This window comes from Girardinichthys multiradiatus, chromosome 20, assembly GCF_021462225.1.
Source record: "Girardinichthys multiradiatus isolate DD_20200921_A chromosome 20, DD_fGirMul_XY1, whole genome shotgun sequence".
Classification (NCBI taxonomy): Eukaryota; Metazoa; Chordata; class Actinopteri; order Cyprinodontiformes; family Goodeidae; genus Girardinichthys; species Girardinichthys multiradiatus.
Window position 1 is genome coordinate 37,548,646 of NC_061812.1, and position 21,684 is coordinate 37,570,329.

At 39.7% G+C, this 21,684-nt stretch overlaps 1 protein-coding gene and 1 long non-coding RNA gene across 2 annotated transcripts in view; one reads left to right on the forward strand and one right to left on the reverse strand.

The window, feature by feature from the left end:
* Positions 1-1,363: 1,363 nt before the first annotated feature.
* LOC124857459 (A disintegrin and metalloproteinase with thrombospondin motifs 9-like) overlaps positions 1,364-21,684 on the reverse strand; it is a 70,054-nt gene continuing 49,733 nt past the window's right edge. Inside the window, exons 30-40 of the mRNA XM_047348723.1 lie at positions 20,435-20,611; positions 14,413-14,583; positions 14,106-14,300; positions 10,528-10,699; positions 9,079-9,173; positions 8,686-8,780; positions 8,418-8,551; positions 6,999-7,090; positions 5,413-5,517; positions 4,150-4,258; positions 1,364-3,995 (exon numbers count right to left, since the gene is read on the reverse strand). Of these exons, the coding sequence (XP_047204679.1) occupies positions 4,169-4,258; positions 5,413-5,517; positions 6,999-7,090; positions 8,418-8,551; positions 8,686-8,780; positions 9,079-9,173; positions 10,528-10,699; positions 14,106-14,300; positions 14,413-14,583; positions 20,435-20,611 (1,326 nt within the window). The 3' untranslated portion in view covers positions 1,364-3,995; positions 4,150-4,168. The remainder of the gene's footprint in view (positions 3,996-4,149; positions 4,259-5,412; positions 5,518-6,998; positions 7,091-8,417; positions 8,552-8,685; positions 8,781-9,078; positions 9,174-10,527; positions 10,700-14,105; positions 14,301-14,412; positions 14,584-20,434; positions 20,612-21,684) is intronic.
* Positions 20,156-21,613, forward strand: LOC124857460. Its single transcript, XR_007035599.1, has 3 exons — positions 20,156-20,354; positions 20,445-20,626; positions 21,185-21,613. It is a non-coding gene; the product is annotated as an uncharacterized LOC124857460 (long non-coding RNA).

Sequence of the window (21,684 nt, forward strand, 5' to 3'; positions counted from 1 at the left end):
CATGCTCATCCAGGAGGAGTGAATGCTGCAAGTCACTGACTGGATGCAATCTGCTGGGTTTCCTTAGATAGAAAACTTTTTATCCAATTTGAATAAATAACTAACTCTGACTGCACTGTTCAATGGTTAGGATTAATTGGAATGTATGAACCTGACTGTTGTGAAGTGCCTTGAGACAACATGTGTTGTGAATTGGCACTATATAAATAAACTGAATTGAAGTGAATTGAGTGTAAGAATTTAAAGCCAGAAAATACAAAATACTGAACAAAATTTTTTAAACAATATTTAAATCTGGGAAATTACTTCATGAAAATCTGAAAAGTGTGGCATGCATTTGCATCAAGCAAAAAAATCTAGTGCAAATAATTGCTGTCAGTATAATCTCAATATATATGCAGCTGTTCTGTGAAGCCCTCTGAAGTATGTCAGAGAACATTAGTGAACAAACACTTTCAAGGATAAAAGGCCACGCTGCATAGGGGATACCGTTGTGAACAAGTTCAAAGTATACCTTTAAGGTTAGGCTATCCAAAAAAATACGCAAATACCAAGACATGGCCAACTGCCTAAACTGAGTGGGCTGGGCCAAGAGGCCTGTGGTTGCTATGGAGGAGCTGCAGAAATCCAGGTGGGATAATCTGCTGACAGGACGACTGTTAGTGGTGGACTCTACAAAAAACAAACACTACTTGTGACCCTGAACACATCACCCTCATGGTAAAACATGATAGAAGCAGCATCATGCTGTATAGATGCTTTTCCTCAAAATGGACAAGGAAGCAGGACAGAGTTGATGGGAGGATGGATGACATGCATTGAGAGCTTCAATGGAAGGGTTTAGATCGAAACATATTCAGATCTTAGAATAGACCAGTCAAAAAGCCTACACTGAAATCCCACTGAGAATCTGAACAAACTGAAGCTGGTTGCATCACATGAGCCACACATGCACGGGGAAAATATGCAAACTTAAACCTCTGGTTGGGATTTGAACCCTCAACATTTCTGCTGCAAGGCAGCAGTACTAACAACTCCTCCACATTGCAGCTTTTGACTGACATTCTCTGCCACCAATCCAGTGTCACTCGACGGGTAAAAACATTTCCTAACAATCATCATTGGTGACAGCTGTTAACCTGATAATTCACTACCAGAACCAGATTAGTTCTGTAGAACCCATCCATCAGGCCAGGCCATAAGAGAGGCTGTTCATTTGATGCAAAGTGCATGATAATGATGACAGAGATGCTTTCTGGAGGGGGAATTTTATAGTGCAAACCCTACTCTTCATATTTTACTGCACAGGACCAGCCACTGTGAAAATGATTTATTAGTGAACAGATCAGACAGACGGCTGTGATGCATGTAAGGCATTTTATTATAATCCAATCATTCCCCTTCTGCTTTCATACATAAATCACTGTTTTAATGTGACACAACCAAATTCTGTTCATACATTTTATGCCGACATGGCTGAAATATAAATAACTTTATTTACAAAACAGGAAAATAATACTACAAGATGGTTCACTTTATGGCAACCCTCGTCGGTAATCATTCATAGCCAATGTTTATGTACAATCACATACACAGGTACAATAAATACTTTCATTTAAAAAGATTTCTACATATAATGGCATTTTGCAATGTTAAAAGCAATGATATATTTTATGTTACCTGGTAAACACATGTGAAATGAAAAAAACAATGGAGCAAACTTAAATAAAATAATCCCTTCATTGTGACACCTGAGAACCTGATTGGACTATATTTTGACAATCAGAAGTGCATTTGTCAGTTAAGACCATCAGTTAGACACAACATGTTTTCTTCTGTGTGTCTTTACTGCTCGTTGAGTTGTAGATTAAGACTGTAGTGAAGTCTTTGGCTGAAGTACGCACACATAAGGCACTGAAATAGCACCACACACAATGGCTCATAACAGTAATAAAATGACTTATGTCAGTTATGGATAATCCACACATTTCCCTCTGGACTTTCTAATACCTAAGCCGATCAGGAGCAAAACACTGCACCAAGTATAAAGTACCCTGATTTCTTCATATAAAACAACAACGCAGAAAGCTCAGATGAGTAGATGTGCAGATTGGACAGATTCGGATGGAGAAAAGAATGAGGTACAAGAAGCACAAGCAACATTTGGACAGAACTCACTGCAGGGCCTGTGAATACAGCAGACCGCCTCGTCTCCAGGGACCCCCCCCCCCCCCCCCCTTTTTTTTATTACATCTCCAGAGTATCTGTGGAACCTTGTTTGGCTTGAGGTGAAGTCTTTTTTCTTTTATTGTTCCAAGAAAGCCCAGATAAGATAACCTGACTGTTTGGTAAAAAACACTAAAGGCTCTTTCTGGTTACTGCACACTGACCGAGAGATATGTTGGAACACAGAGGAATTGACCTCTCTTTGATGTGAGGCATCATTATAATCCTGTAATGCGTATTCTTAGATGACTAAACAGAGATAAAGTACCCTGCAAAAGCATTCACACCCTTGAACGTGTTTACAATTTTCCACATTTTAATTGGGTTTTATGTGACAGAACCGACACAAATGTTGCATGGTTGTGAAGTGGAAAAAAAATCGATACTTGCTCTTTCAGGTTATCTACAAAGAAATCTGAAAAGTGCAGCCAGCAAAACCATTCAGCTCTTTTTATTTTGAAACCCCCAAATAAAATTCATTGCAACCAGGTTGCAATCAAAAGTTGTGGCAATTTCTGAAGGAAAGCCATAAGAATTCCCAATTTCAGTTTGCCACAAGCTATATAGGGAACAAAGCTAAATGCGATGTGTGGCAGAAAACTAACATAGCACTGCATGGCAACACATGGCGGTGGCAGCATCATGCTGTTGTCTTCAGCTGAGACAGAAGGGCTGAACATATATGCACAGCACACTTTTCATAATGTTATGAAAAAAAAACATGTATCCTTTTCTTTTCATTTCATATTTATGCATGTCTTTCTCATTTGAAATCCCAATAAAATACATGGTTGCAACCTGACCGAATGTGAAATGATCAAAGAGTATGAATATTTTTGCAAAGCACTGGTGTCTTTTTATTATCCAGGTTTATTTGTTCCTCCGGTGTAAACATTCTATCGGAGTCAGACTGCCAGAGCTCCACAGCTGCACAGCAGAAACATTTTTCTCACACCTGACCCTGTTAGTCCCCACTTAATGAACCTCCAGCATCCTCTCTCCTGCCTCAACAAATGTAAGCCACAGTTAACAACTAGGAAAATTCCCACACAGCTGCCTGAGCACAGTCCAGTTGGCTTCAGACACCTGGTTCCAGATCTGATCAGTCTCAAAAGTAGCACATCCAAGGAAAAATGAGAGGGATCATACCTGTAAGGCAGGCAATTTAAACATGAGGTTTGCAAATGAGTACAGTGGCTCAGTAAGTGGAAGCAGAAGTACACAGAGTTTGATCAACTTACTGCAGCACCTGCAGGACCACCTCTTAAGGTCCAGTGGTTAACAGGCATTACATAATGCTTGTATGAATAAATGCCACTGCTTGATGGCCTTCAAATGAAGGCCCATAAACTAGAGACTGCATGAAAACATTTGGTCTGGTAATAATTACAAATTTATCAGACTTATTGGAGAGAAAAACTCACACATATGGCTGTACTGCATGGTAATGTTAAAGTTAAATATCAATGATAAATGTGGAAGGCAAATCTGACAAAAACTGCATTAATAGCATACATATTTGTTGGCAGCTTTTGTTATCTTACAATACAAGTTATCTTACAATACAAAAATAAATGACAAGTAGAATAAATAAGAGATTTGATCAGTCTATTTACAGTACGTACAGCGGAATAATTTACACTATACACAAAATGAGTCAAAGAGGTCATGTGAAGGATGGGTTTGAGCTCCAAGTTGGCCGTAGGACCATTGATGAGGATTAAGGTCGCAAAATGAGCACCTGAAGAAGACCACACACACCACTGGAGCTAAATAAATACAAAACATACAATCAGGACTAACATTCAGCAGTTAAAGAACACACACATAGAACAACTGTCAAAGTGAATATGTGGTAAATGATTAGAAATACTGAGAGCATCTGTATACTGCTATTGTAATAAATGAAAATGCCTTCTACACCTGTTTTGCTGCTGTAGATCTATTCCAGTATTACAGACAGAGTGTCACCAGAGGACGGTGTACATTTTCCACAGTAACCTCCACAAATCCCTTTCACTCTGCTGCCATCCTGTGGACACAGAAATAATGACATCAGCTTCCAGGCACTGTTGCTTTGGCCATGTGAGTGATACATTTTCAAAATTTTATATATGTGCATATTAGCATATTATAATATTGAAAAGTTAATTTACTTTAGTCATTTACTTGAAAAAGGGGAACAAACTTATTATTTATTATGATTTTCTTTAAGCACACAGTGATTTATTTCTCATTTATTTCCATCAATTTTGATTATTATTGCTTACAGCTACTGAACACCCCATTTTCACTTCCTAGAAAATTAAAATATTAAATAAAAGGATTTTTAAAACAAACATCTGGGTGTACTACGGCTTCCTCCCACAGTCCAAAGACATGCCTGTTAGGTTAATTGATCTCTCTAAATTGCCCTTAGGTGTATGAATGAGTGTGTGCATGATTGTTTGTGTGTTGCCCTGCGACGGACTGGCGACCTGTCCAGGGTGTACCCCGCCTCTCGCCCATAGACTGCTGGAGATAGGCACCAGCTCCCCCGCGACCCACTATGGAATAAGCGGTAGAAAATGACTGACTGACTGACTGACATCTGGGTGTACTGAAAAGTATTTGCACTTAATACTAGGTCGGGGCTCCTTTTGCATGAATTGCTGCATTAAAGCAACATGGCACGGAGGGGATCAACCTGTGGTTCTCCTGAGGTGCGTATTCTTAGGTGACTAAACAGAGATAAAGTTCCCTGCAAAAGCATTCATACCCTTGAACTTGTTTACATTTTTCCACATTTTAATTGGGTTTTATGTGACAGAACCGACACAAATGGTGCATAGTTGTGAAGTGGAGGAAAAATCATACTTGCTCTTCCAGATTATCTGCAAATAAATCTGAAAAGTGCAGCCAGCAAGACCATTCAGCTCTTTTTATTTAGAAACTCCCAAATAAAATTAATTGCAACCAAATGCCATCAGAGAGCCAGGTTGTGGCAATTTCTGAAGGAAAGCCGTAAGAATTCCCAATTTCAGTTTGCCACAAGCTATATAGGGAACAAAGCTAAATGCGATATGTGGAAAAAAAAATCAGCCTGAGATTTGAAGGTGAATCTAACCATATAGAATGTCATTATACATTTTATTTCATGTTTATATGTTTTTTGCTTGGATGTAACTGATGTGTGTGATGAGGTACCTGTGATTTCTGGATGCGAGTTGCCGCATAGTTTCCCTGAGAGATCCATGAAGTGTCCTCAGCTACCTTAAAACCTGTTCCTGACAAGTTGATCTTAAACTGTCCCTAAAAGAAAACAAAAAGATAAAGAGTTGATATAATAAATCAAAATGCTAAGAAAAAAAAAACAGCAACATTTTAAACAAGTATTAGAAAAAATTTATTTTGAGATATGGAATGTATCAATGTATGACATCAATAATAATCTCAATATAATCTGACATGGAAAAATTGACCAAAGAGCTATGCAGCTTCTTTAGCTTTAATCTGTCATTAATATTTTGAATAAACAGTCATTGAGGACAGAATGACTTCACTTTGACAGACTGATGGCAACAATAATGCAATAATGACATGTACAGAAATCCAAACAGCATTTTAACATTAGTCAGATGTGTAAATAAAAAAAAAGAAAACTGCAGATACTTAGAGACTTGAATGTCATATCTGCTTATTTGTCTCACAGCTATGTTTTAATGTTGCAACATGAAGAGGACAAATACATAATACATTCAACTAATGATAGGTACATTCTTAAAGTTTAGCTCCAAGACCACAGTTGCTTTCATAATTGTTTATTTTTACTGTAAAAACTAGTGGTTATTTTTTAAATTGGCCATCTGGGCAGTTGGCCAGGGCAGCATTAGGGAAGGGTTGCACAAGCATCACATCAATAATATAACCTACTTATATTATAGTTTTCCCATACTTTTACACATTTAGAGTCAATAGCGAGTTTGCCCCCCTTTGCATTAAGAAAGTGCCCCCTGCTTGCTGCTGAAAAGAGCGAGATCAGGTTGCCAATCACAGTGCCAAAATGGAGGTGCGAGGTATTCTGTGACTTTTTCTTTCTTCTTAGCTTGAGTGGCTGAGAGGTGCCTTTAGCTATGCTCAACCAGGACATTTGTAAAAATCACATCTTCACAAAGTAGGAGCGTTTCTGTGGATGTTTGCATCATGGAAGCAGTCATGAAGGGGAGAAAGTATTAGTGAGGTTGGGAAGGAGCAGTAGGGGAGGCCACACCCAGAGACCACTCATGCAAGAACCACTACTGGCAAAAACTGGGGTTTGACATATTTTTCCAGGGTTTTTGATGCTGCGCTGCTAGAGTTATATCGTCTGGCCTCAGAAACAATTCTTCCATCTCTTACATTATGTATCGTACCCAGCGGGAGAGATGGGAAGGGGTGGGGGTTTCAACTGTGGGTTCATAATTTTTTTGTTTTCCTGTTGAAATGTTGAAGGTCTGATTTAAGCACCAAAGCATCAGTCCCTTGCCTCATCTCCCAATAGATTGAAGTATCCTTGGCTTAGGAAATAGAGTCCCTCCAGTGCATCTCTAGCTGAATATTAGTTTTAGAAGCAGAGGTATACCGCTTTAATACAATTGGTCCCTTCTGCTGCAACAATTTTATTTTATCTCTCTCTAAAGTCACTATTTGTTCTTTATTTTGATCTATTTTGTTTGTTGTTTTATAAATGTTTTAAACAAACTGTAACAGCAAATCTCTGGAGGTTAAGTTCAGTGTACAGAGCTGATTCTCACCTGTGGACAGTGGGCCAGACTGTAGCAGTCTCCAGCTGTAGCAAACGGGACACTCTGGCCATCATGGGTGAAAGCAAACCGCCAGTCTGTAGCTAAATATCAAGTAAAGGCAGAAAATTAAACCCATTGTATCTCATAATAATAATAATCAAAAATGCTACCATAAAACTTGCCTCTATAGGATTTCCCATGGATGTGCAAAGAGACATCTGTAATTACAAAACTAAATCTTTGACAAAATTTGTCTCACAAAAGTATTCTTACCCCGTTTGTCATCCAACATCCACAAACCTGATGTTTTTTTGTTTTGTTTTTTTACAAAACAAATCTTGAAATTGTGGAATGCATTTGAATTGAACCTCTTTTGCTTTGATGCCCCTAAATCCAGTGCAACCAACCACCTACAGACGACACCTGATTAGACCTCAGAGGTTTTGTCCACTACAAGAGCAAACACCATCATAAAGACTATGGGACACATTAAAAAGGGCAGGGATAAAGTTGTCGGAAGTTTATAATAGGTTTAGGTTATAAAGCGATATAGTACACCTTGATATTGTGAGTACAACTGCGATTCAATATACTGTGATCACAACTAAACACACAATCCTGCTGTTAAAGATGGTGGCGGCAGCATCATCCTGTGGGAATGGCTTTGGAATGGAGTTAAATACAGGGCAATCCTGGAAGAAAACTTGTTTGAGGCTGCAAAAGTTGAGACTGGGATGGAGGTTCACGTTCCAGCAGGACCATAACACTAGAGATACACCCAGAGCTAAAATGGGCACATGTTCATGAGTTAAAATGGCCCAGTCAAAGTCCAGACATAAATGCTATTAAGAATCTGTGGCACGATTGGAAAATGTTCACAGAAACTCTCCACTGAGTTGTACCGAGTTTACTAAGGTTTTTGCGATTTTGTCTCTAAATGCAACAAACTGGAAGAAACACACCAAAAGAAGTTGAAGCTATACTTGCAGTAAAAGGTCATTTCACAAAGGCTTTACAAAAGGAGGCTGAATGCAAATATGCACATTTAATAATACAATTTTGTTATTGTAAAAACAAAAAAAAACTTTTATTTTCACTTCACCATTATGCACTACTTTGTGTTACTTTTATCACATAAAATCCCAATAAAATACACACATTTGTTGTCATCCATCCATCCATTTTCTATACCAGTATGAATACATTTGCAAGGCAGGCATTTTTCAATAAAATTTGTCTTCTTGGTTGTGTAAGTATAATTCAGCTTTATGCCTTGTCAATGTCTGTTGCTTAAACTGCAGACATCTTGATCCCATTAACCCTCATGAACCTGGACATAATTAAAAGAAAAAGGCAGTCCTTAACTGAGAGTAATGTAGAGTAAACATTTACTCTGGGTGCCGTTTTGCATGTGCGTGGGCCACTCACTGATGATGTTCATCCTTCTCAGGTCCAGGCGGACTTTAGAGAAGGTGGTCATGCCTGCAGCCATGTAGTCTCTTTGACAGTCACAGTCTTCTCTTCTGGAGTCATTGGCAGGACATTGAGAAGGGTCATTGAGCCTGGGAAACACAGAGAAAGCCTTTCCAGTTTATATGTCAGTGGAATTTCCTCGTTTTAGAAGAAAACCACTAGACGTCAGCTGGATTTCAGAATAAAACTGACAGCTCTCCTTGTTATCCTGTTAGAGGTTCACCTGAAGCCAAAGATCTCAGAAATATTCTCCTCTTCTCCGGTTGTCAAGGTGATGTATTCCTGTGGAGTCTCTGTCTGCATTCCTGCACAGTAGACCTGAGGACAGGAAAGACGAAGGAGGATAGAGAGTCAAGATGAAGGTGGGGGAGGAGAAGGTAAACAAGAGTAAAAGGGCAAAGAGGGTATAGAAAGATAAAGAGGTAATGGAAAAGTACAATGGGTGATACAGAATAACTCAGAGGGCAAATTACAAGGACAGCTCCAAAAGTATAATCGAATACATGCCTGTTGAGCTTGACTCATTTAAAATGTTAAGCTTCTCAAGTGTCTGTTTCACATAAAAAAAAGTTGATTCTTTCTGCGCTCATTAGATTAAGCAATGACATTGTGTTACCTTGAGAACTTTTCCTTGAACACTGAGAAAATGTTCACTGTCGGGAATCGGACCTTTTGTGCTTTGGATGTCAAGACAGCTGGAAGGCAAATTGCCTTGGAGACATGAGAAAAAAACTAAGTAAGGACTCAGTAGAGTGTTATTTTCTGGCAATGCACATCATTTATTTAAGGTAAACTAATGGTAAAGAGTAATACACAGTAAATATTTAAAGGTTTGACTCAGCTGAGAAATGTTTCATTGAACATTCCTAAAATGAATGATTTAAACTGAGCTACAACTACCCTGGATTTTGCAAGAATTTAATTTGACCTGGCTGCTGTCCTGTTAACTAGAGAGGCACTGAGAAATCTACTTGGGAGCAGAATTGGTAGTTTTTAACTTGAATGCCCCCGACCGGTGACTGAAAAATTGGATCCTTTACTGATCAATTATAACACCATATGTTAGTGCTACCAGGTAAGGGTGACATTCAATTTGGATGTAGTTATGCTGCATTCCATTTGTATTCGGAAGTTGGAATTTCCAACCCCTGAGTAAATTTCAACTGGAACGCCCGCGAAGGTCAGAATTACAAGTTGGAAAGTCAGGACAACACGACCATACACAACTTCCGCATTCAAGATGGTTGCTCCTCGCATCAATAGTAGTAAAACGTTTACACTGCTACTGTTTTTAGCAGTTCTTTATTATTTATGCAACATTTAGTTAGTCGTACACGTACTACTTTTCAGTATTCATAGGATGAGATGTTTCATCGCTGTTTATTTGCACAAAATACAGCTTAGAACAGTGTTAGTCATTGTTGTTGGAAGACTGCTGTTACAGTTGCTAGCAATACAAACGAAAACAAGCAGGAAACTGGAACGCTATAGCTCAGAGATGACGTAAACTCTGACAACCCAATTCCGACTTGGGAGGTTAATGGAATGCAGCATTAATCCAGAAACAAAACTCAAAGTTAGCTCCATTCAGTCCAAAAAGCTATTTAAAAGGAAGCTGTATTTTCTACGACACTTCGAGGCACGTCTGCAGTCTACTCAGACTGCGAAGGAGCAAGAGAGAGCAAGACTTCAGCAGATAGCAAGAAGGCTGAACGAAGTACAGCAAAGTGGCTGTTTTATCTTATTGTGCTTTAACCTCTGAAATGAAACATGCTGAATTTTGAAAATGTTAGCAGTCTTTTGGAAATAGAGTTAAGGTAGCAATCTACATTCTCTAGGGAATACACACACAGAGACTGGTGTTATAAAAGCTAACTCCAATCTCATTTAATTATAACCATTCATAGCAGGAAGAGCAGAAAAAACTATTTTCAATTCTCTTCTTACATCACCTATGACTAAATATAAAAATAAATGTCAGCATGAGTAAAAAAAAGTCAAAGTTTGATCAAAAAATGAAGATTAGAAATCAGTAATCTCTGATTGGTGCATCTCTACTTTTCACCTATGCGTAGCAAAAGCGTGCAGGTCTTCCTGCAGCACTCACAGCTTGGATTAGCGCAGACGTTTCTGGTTTCAGGCTCTGCATCTGGAGAACATCTGTTGCTTTCTTGTCCATCTGATGACACACACTGCACTGTCCTCTCCATCACTCCATCCCCACAGCTTACTGAGCACTGAATAAAGGGAAACAACCACAATGTCACGGTAACTTCAATTTGGTGTAATTTTATCTGTTGGGTGTTCTGTTTTCAGTCCAAATAAACTCTCTGCATTGTGTGTTAACCCTGTAATAAACTTTGGAGTTGTCTAGGAATATAAATTCCCTTTAGGATAATGACAGCTCACATGGCCCAACAGGCCCAATGCCTACTCCTTTTTATTTTTTAGGCTCTGGGGAAAATGTAAACATTCTATAACAATTTTAAAAAGATAAACCTTTTGGATTTTGCTGCAAATTATTCCCTCTTCCCTGTTCCGTACGCTTTATTTCATCATAATAGTTTGTGTGCAAATATTTAATTTCCCTTTGAGATTAATGAAGTATTTTTGAATTTGAATTGAATTTGAAACTGTAGATGCGTCATTCCTAGCTTAAGAGGTAAAAGAGGCCTTTTGTTGTTTTAGGCTGTAAAGCTTTAAATAACTGCAGGTTGGTGTCCACACTTTTAGAAAGCAGTTTTTTGTAGAAAAGACACTTAAAGGTTACACTGAGACCCAGTGCTTGTGCAGATAATATTAATCATGTTTCCCCAGTGCTTATTAAGGTAAGGTAAGGTAAGTTTATTTATATAGCGCTTTTCAGCAACGAGACACTCAAAGCGCTGTACATACAATTAAAAATACAATCACAAAGAAAATAAACACAGATACAGACACAGAAAAACAAATCAAATGATAAAATCAAACAACAGACGTAATTTAAAAAAGTAAAATAAAATAAAATAAAAAGAATAGAATGATGGACAAGAAAATGAAAGGAAAATTGGACTGAAAACGCAACTAATCATGCCTAAATGGCACAGTCAAAGGCCACTCTAAACAAATAAGTTTTTAATCTTGATTTAAAGCAACTTAGGGTTTTGGCGCTTTTACAGTTTTCTGGGAGTTTATTCCAGATTAGTGGAGCATAAGAACTAAAAGCTGCTTCTCCATGTTTGGTTCTGGTTCTGGGTATGCAGAGTAGATTTGAGCGAGAAGACCTGAGAGGTCTGACAAGTCTGTAATGTATTTTGGTGCTAAACCATTCAGTGATTTATAGACTAGCAGAAGTATTTTAAAGTCTATTCTCTGAGCTACAGGGAGCCAGTGTAGGGACTTTAGAACCGGGGTGATGTGCTCCACTTTCTTAGTTCTAGTGAGGACGCGGGCAGCAGCGTTCTGGATCAACTGCAGCTGTCTGATCAACTTTTTAGGCAGACCTGTGAAGACACTATTGCAGTAATCAATTCTACTAAAGATGAATGCATTAATTAGTTTTTCAAGGTCCTGCTGAGACATTAGTCCTTTAATCCTGGAGATGTTCTTTAGGTGATAGAAGGCTGACCTTGTTACTGTCTTTATGTGCCTCTGAATGTTCAGGTCTGAGTCCATCACTACACCCAGGTTTCGAGCCTGACTGGTGGTTTCTAGCTGTATTAACTAAAGCTGTGTGCTAACTTTTAAACGCTCTTCCTTTGGTCCAAAGATTATTACTTCAGTTTTGTTTTGATTGAGCTGAAGAAAATTTAGGACCATCCATGCATTGATTTCTTCTAAGCATTTACCCAGCGCTTGAATGGGTTCATGGTCACCTGGTGACATCGTAACGTATAGCTGTGTGTCGTCTGCATGATAACTTATGTTGTTGTTTATTAAAATCTGAGTTAGGGAGAGCATGTAGATATTGAATAGAAGGGGCCCTAAGATGGATTCTTGGGGAACGCCACATGTGATTTTTGTGCTCTCTGATGTAAAGTTACCTACTGACACAAAAAAGTCCCTGTCCTTCAAGTAGGATTTAAACCAACTGAGTGCTGTACCAGAAAGGCTGACCCAGTTTCCCAGGCGCTCTAATAAAATGGAATGATCAACAGTGTCGAATGCTGCACTAAGGTCCAATAATACCAGCACTGTGGTTCTTCCACAGTCTGCATTTATACGGATGTCATTGAACACCTTGACAAGAGCAGTCTCTGTACTGTGATGAGCAGGAAGCCTGACTGGAAGACATCGAAGCGGTTGGTCATTATTAGGAAGTTGTTTAACTGCTAAAACACAGCTTTTTCAATAATCTTACTGATGAAGGGGAGGTTTGATATAGGCCTGTAGTTCTGTAGTAGCAGCTTGTCCAAATTGCTCTTTTTCAATAGAGGTTTGATAATTGCTGTTTTTAGGACCTGGAGGAAAACACCTGACAAAAGGGACGTGTTTATTATTTGTGTTAAATCAGATGTTATTACAGACAAAGCTTTCTTAAGGAAAGCTGTGGGTAAAACATCGAGACAGCAGGAAGAAGAGCTTAGTTGCTGTACGATTTCTTCTAGGTTTTTGTAGTTTATTTGGTGAAATTGGGAAATTTTGTCAAAATCAGTTCTAGTTGGAGACAACATTGGTACTGGAGTTGATGTGGATGTGCTGACTGCCTCTCTGATCTTTTGGGTTTTTTCAGTAAAGAATTTAGCAAATTCATTGCAGGCCCTGGTAGAGTGGAGTTCAGATGCTACAGTTACAGGAGGGTTTAATAACCTGTCGACCATGGCAAATAATGCACAAACAGATGCACAAACAGAGAAGAAAGATTCTCTTGCATTTTTCAGTTGTAGGTTATATCTGTATAGTCTCTCTTTATAGATAATACAGTGAACATGGAGTCCAGTCTTTCGCCACCTGCGTTCAGCTTTTCGACACTCCCTTTTTTCACTTCTGACTGGTGGAGCACTTCTCCACGGAGACATTTTCTTCCCAGAAACGACTTTCACTTTAATTGAAGCAATTGAATCAATGATGTCCGAGATTTTAGAACGAAAGTTATCTACCAGCTCATCTACAGTGTTACAGGGCAAAGTGGAGGTAGAAGAATAAATCTGTAAATATGTCCCTGTTTGTGCATTTGCTGTTTAACATGTTGAGTCAAACCAAAATATCTAAGAGTGTCACATAGATCTATTACACTTCTGTCTTCAGGATTGTCCATGTGAATGTTGAAGTCTCCCACAATAATTAAAGTCATAATAAACACAAATCACAGATAAAAGCTCATTAAAATCACTGACAAAGTTTGTTTTGGACTTAGGAGGCCGGTAAATATTCAAGAACATGGTTCGGACAGGGCTCTTTACCCGGAGAGCAAAATATTCAAAACAGTCAAATTTGACCAGAAATACGTTTTTACACTCTAATAAATCTTTAAACAAAGTGGCCACCCCTCCACCTTTTCTTTGCTGTCTGCTCTCACAAAGAAAATTGTAGTTCGCCTCTATCAGAATGGGAGCTTCATTAAATTCCTGTAACCATGTTTCTGTTAAAAACATAACATCAAGATCATGGTCAGTAATGAAGTCATTGATGACTAGACAGTTTTGGCTGGAGAATCTAGCTCACCGGTCCCCAGATTCCAGCCCTCCATTCCTGTGGAAGTGGGCATGAGCCCAGACTACAGGGCATGTAGCTCTCTGGGGGGGTTCCAGGGCAGTTGGACAAAGACTGATGACCGTAATCATAGTTGTCATTTTCCACATGCACCTCACTGCAGGAGACGAGACGCTGACGGTAGCCCTGACCACAGCTCACTGAGCACTGAAGGAAAGAGGAAATCAATGGCATGAAGGCAGAACAGTATTTCTCCTTAAACAAAAGTGTGACTTGAAAGATGAGAGAGAATTAGCACAAAGACATCTTATCTGCTCACCTCTGTCCATTCCCCAGTGATCCAGACTAGTTCACAAGCCTGTGTGTTGCAGCTCTCTATGACTGGCGGTCTGATCTCGTTCACACAGTACATTTCATGGACCTCATGTCGGTTGTAATCAACACACTGCAATGCTCGCCTTCGATGGCCCGATCCGCAGGACTTACTGCACTGTTGAGGAAACAGGACAGAAAAAAAATACAGCAAAACATTAAATTTTTTCTCTATAGTTGCAACAAAAGTACACCGCTCAAAAAAATAAAGGGAACACTTAAACAACACAATATAACTCCAAGTAAATCAAACTTCTGTGAAATCAAACTGTCCACTTAGGAAGCAACACTGATTGACAATCAGTTTCACATGTTGTGCAAATGGAATAGACAACAGGGGGAAATCTTTGGTGATTAGCAAGACACACTCAATAAAGGAGTGGTTCTGCAGGTGGGGACCACAGACCACTTCTCAGTACCTATGCTTTCTGGCTGATGTTTTGGTCACTTTTGAATGTTGGTGGTGCTTTCACACTCGTGGTAGCATGAGACGGACTCTACAACCCACACAAGTGGCTCAGGCAGTGCAGCTCATCCAGGATGGCACATCAATGCGAGCTGTGGCAAGAAGGTTTGCTGTGTCTGTCAGCGTAGTGTCCAGAGCCTGGAGGCGCTACCAGGAGACAGGCCAGTACACCAGGAGACGTGGAGGAGGCCGTAGGAGGGCAACAACCCAGCAGCAGGACCGCTATCTCCGCCTTTGTGCAAGGAGGAACAGGAGGAGCACTGCCAGAGCCCTGCAAAATGACCTCCAGCAGGCCACAAATGTGCATGTGTCTGCACAAACGGTTAGAAACCGACTCGATGAGGATGGTATGAGGGCCCGACGTCCACAAATGGGGGTTGTGCTCACAGCCCAACACCGTGCAGGACGCTTGGCATTTGCCAGAGAACACCAGGATTGGCAAATTCACCACTGGCGCCCTGTGCTCTTCACAGATGAAAGCAGGTTCACACTGAGCACATGTGACAGACGTGACAGAGTCTGGAGACACCGTGGAGAGCGATCTGCTGCCTGCAACATCCTTCAGCATGACCAGTTTCGCAGTGGGTCAGTAATGGTGTGGGGTGGCATTTCTTTGGAGGGCCACAAGATGAAGACATTGAAGCTATGGACTGGCCCGCCCGTTCCCCAGACCTGAATCCGATTGAGCACATCTGGAACATCATGTCTCGCTCCATCCACCAACGGATGCTTTAGTCCAGGTCTGGGAGGAGATCCCTCAGGAGACCATCCACCGTCTCATCAGGAGCATGTCCAGGTGTTGTAGGGAGATCATACAGGCACGTGGAGGCCACACACAATACTGAGCCTCATTTTGACTTGTTTTAAGGACATTACATCAAAGTTGGATCAGCCTGTAGTGTGTTTTTCCACTTTAATTTTGTGTGTCACTCCAAATCCAGGCCTCCATTGGTTAATAAATTTCATTTCCATTGATGATGATGATTTTTGTGTGATTTTGTTGTCAGCACATTCAACTTTGTACAGAACAAAGTATTCAATGAGAATATTTCATTCATTCAGATCTAGAATGTGTTATTTGAGGGTTCCCCTTATTTTTTTGAGCAGAGTATAATGGAGGCTGAGAAAGAAGAAGTAAGAGGAATTATTTTTTGCTTTAACTCACAGAACAACAGAGTAAAATGTCAAAACAAAAGAGGAGGAAAAGCCATGTGGGAAGAAAGAAAATGTTACTCAATTATTATATTACTCATATGTATCAGGTGCAGAAATGGGCTGGTCACCAGTATTAAAGCATACACTTTCAAAACTGCTATGGTTTAGCATCCTTTTTTTAAGAGATAAGAGAGAAAACTCTCAAGTGACTAGCTTGTTTTTCCCAATTGTATGACACATGGAACAGTGTGTCCACCCTTTACCTGTTGCTGCGCACTGCCACGCAACTGGTCAAAATAAAAATCCTACATTCTTCCCGTGCTTACAACAAAGACAAATTGGGCTGGGTTGAAAAAAGGATGGAAAATCATGGTGGAGAAACTAAAGGAGTGCCACCCATTACTCTAATTAAGGTAATGCAGCTACCTATGAGCAATATATTTTAAGCAGCTGACTTTAGGTTGGCTACAGCTAGCCTAACTTATTAACCAGTTCATTTCAGATTGTTATACTTGTGTTGCTCTATAAAGAGCAGGTATAATATTCTGTGTAATAAGCACTTGAAAATGACTATATATAATTACAAATCTATATTTCTACTGCAGACTATGTATCAAAAAGGCAAATATATACGGTATAGATAGCATTATTATAACTGTAATAATCAATATGTTTTATTATTTTAGCAGCAGTAGTAGTAATTGCTGCTTTTTTATATGAAAGCATTCAAATCAGGCTATTTGTTTTAAATATTGATGTAATTGGTGTAAAAAAGTTATGATACTGTGAGAATCTCCAACATACCAGCCCATGTCATGATGTAAAAACTATCTTAATTATCTGGCATGCAGTGAATATTCATCATTATTTAGCACATTCAGTCTTGTCTCTCATTTACTAAAGCACAAAGAATGGACAGGAGCAAAAACAGCACATTGCTTCAAGAACTGTAAGATAAAAGACATAACCATAAATATACGAAAATATGATGATTTGTCAATCAAAAGATGGAAGTTGGTTGAAGGTTTAGAGTAAAAGTGTATACAGACTGAAGAGAAATGTCAAACACTGTGACATTTCAGTCAATTACTTGAAACAGTCCAGCTGCATCAGGAGTATCATCATGGCTACATCCTGCTGCAGCTGCTCCTCATCACTCCTGTAATGCTGAATTCTGACAACTGGAAGAGCTGCATTACGTTGTGTTGAAAGGCACTACAGTTTTAGTATGTCTGCGTAAAAGTATCGCTAAGACATATAAACATTACATCAATTTGCCATGGAGCTTCAATCTACCGGGACAAAATCATGCACAAAATAACACGCTATTCTTGGAAAATTAATCCGATTTAAACAGAAAGGAAGAAAACATATATTGACCCTTGCAGATTCAGCTGTTTGAATGGTATTCAGAAAATAATTGGAACCCAAAAGCAGGGACCTGCATACTCTTCTCATTGCTAATTAGGCTATGTTTCCAGAAATACAGTTCACGCTGCTTCTTGACCCAAATCTGACATCAAGTGAACTTGATAAGGAAGAAACTCCTTCTGTAGTTTCCTTTGGAAACGACCAAAACCTCCAGCATACAGAAAGTGAGTTTAACTGAGCAAAAAGTGCTCTTAAACTTTTCAAACTAATTGGCACTTTTTGATATCAGAATTTTTTTAGAGAACAGCTTGCATCCAAATAATAAAGATGAAAAGTAATGGGAAAACTGAGGCAGTCAGTTTGCATAAGCAAGCTAAGACCCTTTTTAGGGACCTGAAAACCAGCAGGTGTCCTACAATAATCTTTAAATTCTCCTGTAACTTTAGCTTTATTTATCAAGAGCCTACTAGTAAATTCAATTCAGTCGGTCTAAAATACCAAAAATAAAAAGTTTTAAATTGCTGTAAAACTGATATTTATTTCTGCAGCCTTCATTCAAGCAGCTGACAGGCAATGTGCAGCAACATGTGGGAAAGAGGCAACCCTGCAATAATTTATTCTTCAAATAGTATGAGAAAACTCAGCCAGAACTTTCTGTGAACTACAGTAATGGTATGACAAACAATTTGAGTAGTTTTGTTAGTGTAACGTTTTACTACTCTGTTATATAGATAGGAACTTCCAATTTTTTATGAATATTACCTTGTACACAGACTACAATACAGGTCCTTCTCAAAATATTAGCATATTGTGATAAAGTTCATTATTTTCCATAATGTCATGATGAAAATTTTACATTCATATATTTTAGATTCATTGCACACTAACTGAAATATTTCAGGTCTTTTATTGTCTTAATACGAATGATTGTGGCATACAGCTCATGAAAACCCAAAATTCCTATCTCACAAAATTAGCATATCATTAAAAGGGTCTCTAAACGAGCTATGAACCTAATCATCTGAATCAACGAGTTAACTCTAAACACCTGCAAAAGATTCCTGAGGCCTTTAAAACTCCCAGCCTGGTTCATCACTCAAAACCCCAATCATGGGTAAGACTGCCGACCTGACTGCTGTCCAGAAGGCCACTATTGACACCCTCAAGCAAGAGGGTAAGACACAGAAAGACATTTCTGAACGAATAGACTGTTCCCAGAGTGCTGTATCAAGGCACCTCAGTGGAAAGACTGTGGGAAGGAAAACGTGTGGCAGAAAACGCTGCACAACGAGAAGAGGTGACCGGACGCTGAGGAAGATTGTGGAGAAGGGCCAATTCCAGACCTTGGGGGACCTGCGGAAGCAGTGGACTGAGTCTGGAGTAGAAACATCCAGAGCCACCGTGCCCAGGCGTGTGCAGGAAATGGGCTACAGGTGCCGCATTCACCAGGTCAAGCCACTTTTGAACCAGAAACAGCGGCAGAGGCGCCTGACCTGGGCTACAGAGAAGCAGCACTGGACTGTTGTTCAGTGGTCCAAAGTACTTTTTTCGGATGAAAGCAAATTCTGCATGTCATTCGGAAATCAAGGTGCCAGAGTCTGGAGGAAGACTGGGGAGAAGGAAATGCCAAAATGCTAGAAGTTCAGTGTCAAGTACCCACAGTCAGTGATGGTCTGGGGTGCCGTGCCAGCTGCTGGTGTTGGTCCACTGTGTTTTATCAAGGGCAGGGTCAATGCAGCTAGCTATCAGGAGATTTTGGAGCACTTCATGCTTCCATCTGCTGAAAAGCTTTATGGAGATGAAGATTTCATTTTTCAGCACGACCTGGCACCTGCTCACACTGCCAAAACCACTGGTAAATGGTTTACTGACCATGGTATCACTGTGCTCAATTGGCCTGCCAACTCTCCTGACCTGAACCCCATAGAGAATCTGTGGGATATTGTGAAGAGAACGTTGAGAGACTCAAGACCCAACACTCTGGATGAGCGAAAGACCGCTATTGAAGCATCCTGGGCCTCCATACGACCTCAGCAGTGCCACAGCCTGATTGCCTCCATGCCGCGCCGCATTGAAACAGTCATTTCTGCCAAAGGATTCCCGACCAAGTATTGAGTGCATAACTGTACATGATTATTTGAAGGTTGACGTTTTTTGTATTAAAAACACTTTTCTTTTATTGGTTGGATGAAATATGCTAATTTTGTGAGATAGGAATTTTGGGTTTTCATGAGCTGTTTGCCAAAATCATCCGTATTAAGACAATAAAAGACCTGAAATATTTCAGTTAGTGTGCAATGAATCTAAAATATATGAATGTTAAATTTTCATCATGACATTATGGAAAATAATGAACTTTATCACAATATGCTAATATTTTGAGAAGGACCTGTATATCGTAAAATGGATTTGAAAAGATCCATCAGACAGTAGACAGAAATTGAACAAATGCTACATAAGGAAATCTGTATCTCAGATATTCCATTTATCAGCTCTTTCTCCTAGGCATACGAAGACCCATTCGGAACAACCCAGACATCTTGCAAATTAAAAAGGCTCTTAACCTTTCCCCTGAGTTTTGGTAAAATCCACTTTTTAATACTGACCCACCCGCAGCCCCGTCTGACTCCAACTTCCAATCACACAGGTGCGCAATTTCAATTGCAGCTGTGTGACGCATTTAGGAACTTTTGCGGGATTTCGAATAACATGACATTTTTCCTCCAATGCAAGTCCCTAAGAATTCCCGCTCTTTGGGAGAGAAAAAATAAAAACCCACACCCTCTGCCCTACCCTCTTCCCCCTCTCTCTGGCATTCTGTCCATGCAGTAGTGCCTCCAACGGGAGGAGCGACTCCACTTTACCAGAGATGACGGAGCACATCCGTCCAATGCCAGGTAAGACAGAAAGGTGAAACTACCTGTTTTGGCTTATAGACTTTATGGTTTAAAACGTACTGGTATCCGCTCCGACTTACCGCCTGCCAGTCCCCTTCTCTCCACCGGTACCGAGAGGGACAGTCTGCGACACGGCAGCTCTGGCTGGACGCCGGACGGGAGCGCTGGACACAGCCGGTCTCGGCGGGGCTGCGGTGGTCTCCAACCTGGCAGAAAACCTCCCGCCGCTGAACTCCGTCACCGCATGAGGCTGAACACTGAAAGCAGGGGAGGTAAAACCTCAGTCACTCGATCTATTTTAGTAGAAATAGGGTTCAGTTTACCTCTAACTATGAAGACAAAGTCTCTCGAGTTTTTGGCTAATTAAGATTAACCCTGGTTGATTTTTATTCGCCCATCTGTTGTAACTTATAAAATATTCATACATATATTTTATGTTGGATGTGTAAATAGAAACATGGATTAAAGGGATGGTACAGGACACTACGACATCAGTAACTATAAATGTAGTGCACCTATTGTTTATTAGCTAAACCACGTCGGTCCTGCTTTTTTAACCATAAAAATGTGTAGTGCAAAATCTATTTATCATGCAGGGTTGCATGTGTTTTTTGGAAATAACTACAATAACGTTGAATTTCATATTCACTAAATTCATCCAAATGAGACATTTTACGATTTGTTTTCTCTGCCTTATGTTGCCAGCCTGTTTATAGATATAAACACATTTTAATTGTTTGAAATCATTTCTAACAGAGAAAAATAATGGTGTCATCTGTACTTAAACATGAAGTGATTCTAACAAATGTCCATGTATGTTTTTTTTTCAGCTATCAAGTTTATTTTCATGCATTTTGGATCAAAATAAACATTTCTCTTGGTACCATTTTCCACAGATATCAATACTAAATGGACAGACTTTTTATAGTGCTTTCCTAGTCATACCGGCCACTCAAAGCGCTTTACACTAGATCCACATTGACCCAGTCTCGCTCACTAAGACACACACATCCACACACCAATATGCAGATGGTAGGTAACCTGGGGTTAAGTGTTTTGCCCAGGGGCACACTGACATGTGACAGGAGGAAGCTGGAATCAAACCCACAACTTTTGGAAATGCAAGACTATTGTTCCCACTGCACTATTGTGATATTACAAGTATTTTATTTACAGATTAGAGAAAGAACTTTTACACATCATTACAGAAATAAAAGGAGAAATGCTTCTGTTTGTGCTTCAAAGTTCAGAGACTTTGCGTGGGTCTACACAATACATAATAGTGCCTCACAAAAGTATTAGTTATTCATATTTTGTCATGTTACAATTT